The sequence below is a fragment of the Sphaeroforma arctica genome (assembly GCF_001186125.1).
Source record: "Sphaeroforma arctica JP610 unplaced genomic scaffold supercont1.550, whole genome shotgun sequence".
In the NCBI taxonomy this organism is placed as follows: domain Eukaryota; class Ichthyosporea; order Ichthyophonida; genus Sphaeroforma; species Sphaeroforma arctica.
The window spans coordinates 11093-15188 of record NW_014040008.1 but is presented as its reverse complement, the minus strand read 5'-3'; the positions used below and the strand labels follow the sequence as shown (position 1 = coordinate 15188).

General features: G+C 44.0%; 2 protein-coding genes across 2 annotated transcripts in view; one reads left to right on the top strand and one right to left on the bottom strand.

Annotated features, from left to right (window-relative positions):
- The window catches only part of SARC_07170 (hypothetical protein), a 2994-nt gene extending 757 nt beyond the window's left edge, over window positions 1–2237 (top strand). Inside the window, exons 2-5 of the mRNA XM_014298894.1 lie at window positions 77–210; window positions 855–1106; window positions 1544–1806; window positions 1938–2237. Coding sequence (XP_014154369.1) covers window positions 77–210; window positions 855–1106; window positions 1544–1806; window positions 1938–2179 — 891 coding nt within the window. The 3' untranslated portion in view covers window positions 2180–2237. The remainder of the gene's footprint in view (window positions 1–76; window positions 211–854; window positions 1107–1543; window positions 1807–1937) is intronic.
- A 1222-nt stretch (window positions 2238–3459) lies between these two features.
- Window positions 3460–4092, bottom strand: SARC_07169 (hypothetical protein). Its single transcript, XM_014298893.1, has one exon. The coding sequence runs from the start codon at window positions 4008–4010 to the stop codon at window positions 3522–3524; it is 489 nt and encodes a 162-aa protein (XP_014154368.1). The 5' UTR covers window positions 4011–4092; the 3' UTR covers window positions 3460–3521.
- Window positions 4093–4096: the final 4 nt, after the last annotated feature.

The window sequence follows — 4096 nt, the reverse complement described above, 5'->3', positions numbered from 1 at the left end:
TGTATGCAAATATATATCCTGTACGTTTATCTATCAATTGATCAGATTTGTATGCCTGTATTTTCCGTTCCACCAGCTTATCGATGGATCGCAGGCCAAATGGGGAATCAAACCCAAGATGCGAGCCATGCAGAGTCAACCAACAGTCAGTCGTTCGCTTCTGCATCACATTCAGCGCGACCAGATCAAAGTGCGGCCCAATGTTGAAAGGTATGTATGTTCAATGTGTTTTTACCGTAATGTCGTAATGTATGTAATATATATATATATATATATATATATATAAGTTTTGAACTGAATTCCGTGGTATGTATAGTGATGTATGCTGAACTTCTTTTATACTGTAGCGCGTGGTAATATTCACTCAGCATATTTTGTTTTTTTTTCTTTGATGCATTTTAGTATACATTACAGGACGCGTTATACTGGAATGTATAGGGATGTGCACGAGTCTGTTTCACCACTTGTAGCTTAGCTAAAACCTACTGTGTGGCGTGATCGTGCAGTGTGAGCAGCAGGATATACGCTAAACCCCAACGTCTAAAGGAAAAATTCCCATAGCTTGCACAGGCTATCGCACCCCATACCTACATACACATATACAGTATGCACTTGCATATACACACGTGTGCTCTCGTTTATACATACATGCATATGTACACACACACTTATCCGCTTACATGCTGGACAAGGACATGGTGTACTTTGTCAACGGCGAGTCTGCCAAGACAGACATGCTCATAGCGTGCACAGGTTATCATATCCAATACCTACATACATATATACAGTATGCACTGGCATATTTCATGTTTATACATACTTACATTTGTACACACGCACTTAACCGCTTACAGGCTGGACAAGGACACCGTGTACTTTGACGACGGCGAGTCTACCAAGGCAGACATGCTCATAGCGTGCACAGGCTATCGTATCGATCTTCCGTACCTACACGCGGACCTGAAAGCGGGTATCAAAGAGGGCGAGAACGATGTGTTCCTGTACAAGAACGTCTTCTCACCGACGGTTGGCCCATCTCTGGCGTTCATTGGGTTTGTACAACCGGCGTCCGGGGGTGTCCTGCCCATGTCTGAGATTCAGGCTAGGTACGACTTATGTGTATCTAAGTATGAATTGTATCCATATATAAGTGTGTGTGTGTGTGTGTGCGTGTGTGTGCGTGTGCGTGTGTGTGTGTGTGTCCGTATAGAAGACAAATTGTCATCAGTAGAGTGAGCGATGCATTGTTGTACTCACAGGTCTTGTTCACCTATGAATAATTCTTGACCTTCATGTGGCTTCGTGTATCATGCGTACTGTGACATTATTCCCGGACTGGGATATACGCCAGGTACTCACATACGTATGCTTATCCATACGCATATGCGTTTATGTGCCGACCCGCGTGCAGACTATTTGCGTTCTACATACAGACAAGCATGTGACCAAATACAAACACCAACACAACCACAACTACACCATATCCGACGTACGCACACGTAGGCTTACTTCCACCCCCACGCTCTCGCAACACACCCTGCAGATGGCTGTGTGCGATAGTCAATCGTAAGGTCACCCTCCCGCCCGTCCAGCACATGGTCGCGGATATCCACAGGGAACAACACGCGACACGGCAGCGCTACTTCAAATCTGCCCGACACACCATCCAGCGCGACCCTATTCTGTACTGTGGTCAGATAGCACAGATGCTCGGAACGCAACCCAGGCTCTGGCGGCACCCCACACTAGCTCTGAGATTACTGCTGGGAAGCGGCGGTACTTTCCAGTGGCGATTGGATGGTCCGGGTATGTTTGGTGTTTGGTAATATAATTTAAAGGATACGTACTGTTTGATCTTGTCGATGTTGGGTGGGGTAAGGTCCGAATAACAGTCATGCTAACCTATCCTGACCTTATGATCTCACACAAACTATCAGGCAAATGGGATGGAGCTGCCGAGGCCATCAGGGACGTTCCGCTGCCAGGGCTGACCACATACGGCCTGGCTGTGATTCTGCTACTGCTAGTATCACTCCCAATCACCCTGCCCGTTGCAGTCATTATGGCACTCTTGCTCTATGTTGTGCAAGCAATACAGGGCAATTATACCGGCGCAAGCGGCCAGGTTGAAGATCTGTCCGGTGGCGACAAGGTGAAGGTGGCGAAGAAAAAGATGTAAATGATGATTTGATTTATGGAAAACATATCATTAATAAACGTACATACTTAATGCATGAACCCTGCTAAATGTTTTCCCATTGCCTGGACTATATTACCTATACTTTACGGGTTGTGTACGTATTACATAGGCTACAGAGTTTAGTGTGAAAGTTCAAACAGAAGTTGTAATGTATGTGTAAGAATACGTATTACATAGGCTACAGAGATTAGAGTGAAAGTTCGCCATCAAGGAACAGAAGTTGTAATATATGTGTAAGAACACGTATTGCATAGGCTACAGAGTTCACAGTGAAAACTCGCCATCGAGGAATAAAAGCTGTAATATACTTGTATGAATGGTGCCGTTTGATACAATAGAAAATCAAGTAGATGATACGTTGACTACTACAAGAGTCGTGAGATGCACTCTCTGACGGCGAACGTATCCTTTACTCTTCAAAAGTGTCATATGGCATTCCTTCATTCGCTTTTTAAACGATTGAAGCACGAGGCTGCATGGTTTCAGTACGGAAGCGTGGTAAATACACCAAACCTTCTAATGCAATTGTGCATCAGAGGGTAGGGTTTAGATACACACCCAATTGAATATTCAGGCTCACTGCAAGGGCCCGATCAAGTCCTTACCACTTACCCGTTGAGTTCTTCATCGATATCCCTTACTATGCGGTTGGTTCACTCCTACTAGTCTCGTAGCGCTGGCAAGTTGAGCGGACTAACGAGTACAAATGGTGTCCTGCGAGAACCAGAAAGGACTGTTGAGTTTGATTAGAAATCGAATAGTTTATATGAATTATTCGAGACGGAAGCTGCCAGCAAATCAGCCATTCTCCTGTACCATTCACCATGTATTTATTATTCTATAACTATGAGTTTGGTACAGTCCTACACTTCACAGCAAATGCCACACACAGTGCAGCGAGCTGGTATACTTCTCGTTTTGTATAAATACGATAATAAATAATAGATCTGATGCAGTCGATGATAATCTAAATAGTACATTGGCACATAGTACAGGTGTAAGGCTGTGAAGGCAATGGTGTACAAACAGACCATGCGAACGTGAAGCCCAATTGTATCTTAATAGCAATCGAATGAGCTATTGATCTGAATCGCTTGCTATACTTGACCGTGTACGGTCCAGGACCTTTCCGGCTACTGCGGTGATTGCGTTCATGTGTATTCTTTGTAACTAAATAGTATTACTATCAGAATCAAAATAGTACCATGCATACTATGAGATGACCGTTTGTTCTCGATACGAATGGCAACGTATATTATCCCGGTATGTATTTAATTGGTTTGTTAGCATATATATATACCTCGTAATTTCATGCGTACAACTACGGCTTGATAATAAATATGCGGTTGTTTGTGGTAACTTTTCCTTTGTAGTTCTGCGTGGTATTCCAGTGGAGTTGCTTATTCTCCACCCAGCGCTCTTCTACCCAGTCGTAGTGGCCCTCGTGCTTCTTGGTTGACACTGCGTGCATCCAAATTCTTCCAGTTGCTGCGTCCCACTTGGCTTGCTTCTTACAGTAGACAGAGAATGCATCATCATGATAGTCAGTCCATCCTTTGTATTCGTTATACATGCCTAGTTCCATTTTATTGATCATATTGACAAACGCTGTGTACTGTACCTCAGACACGAATACCTTATCTCCTTCACAGACCACTTGCAACTCCAAGTCGATATTGAGCGCACAGAGAGTTTTTCGCTTAAGCATGTTCACACCCCCATCTTTAAGAAGCGGCTCGACCCCTTCAGAATGCTCTTTGTCTAGGATCCATCGGCCCTTGAAGCAATCTAGTGCGGTGATATCGGTCATATTGGTTGTGAAGTTTTGTTTTTAAATAGAGTAGCTTTGTTGTGTGCTGTGATGACGTGATGCATTAAAGTGCTGAATGTTGAATC

Coding starts and splice junctions, on each gene's coding strand:
- SARC_07169 (XM_014298893.1), bottom strand. CDS start 4,010: ATGACCGATATCACCGCACTAGATTGCTTCAAGGGCCGATGGATCCTA.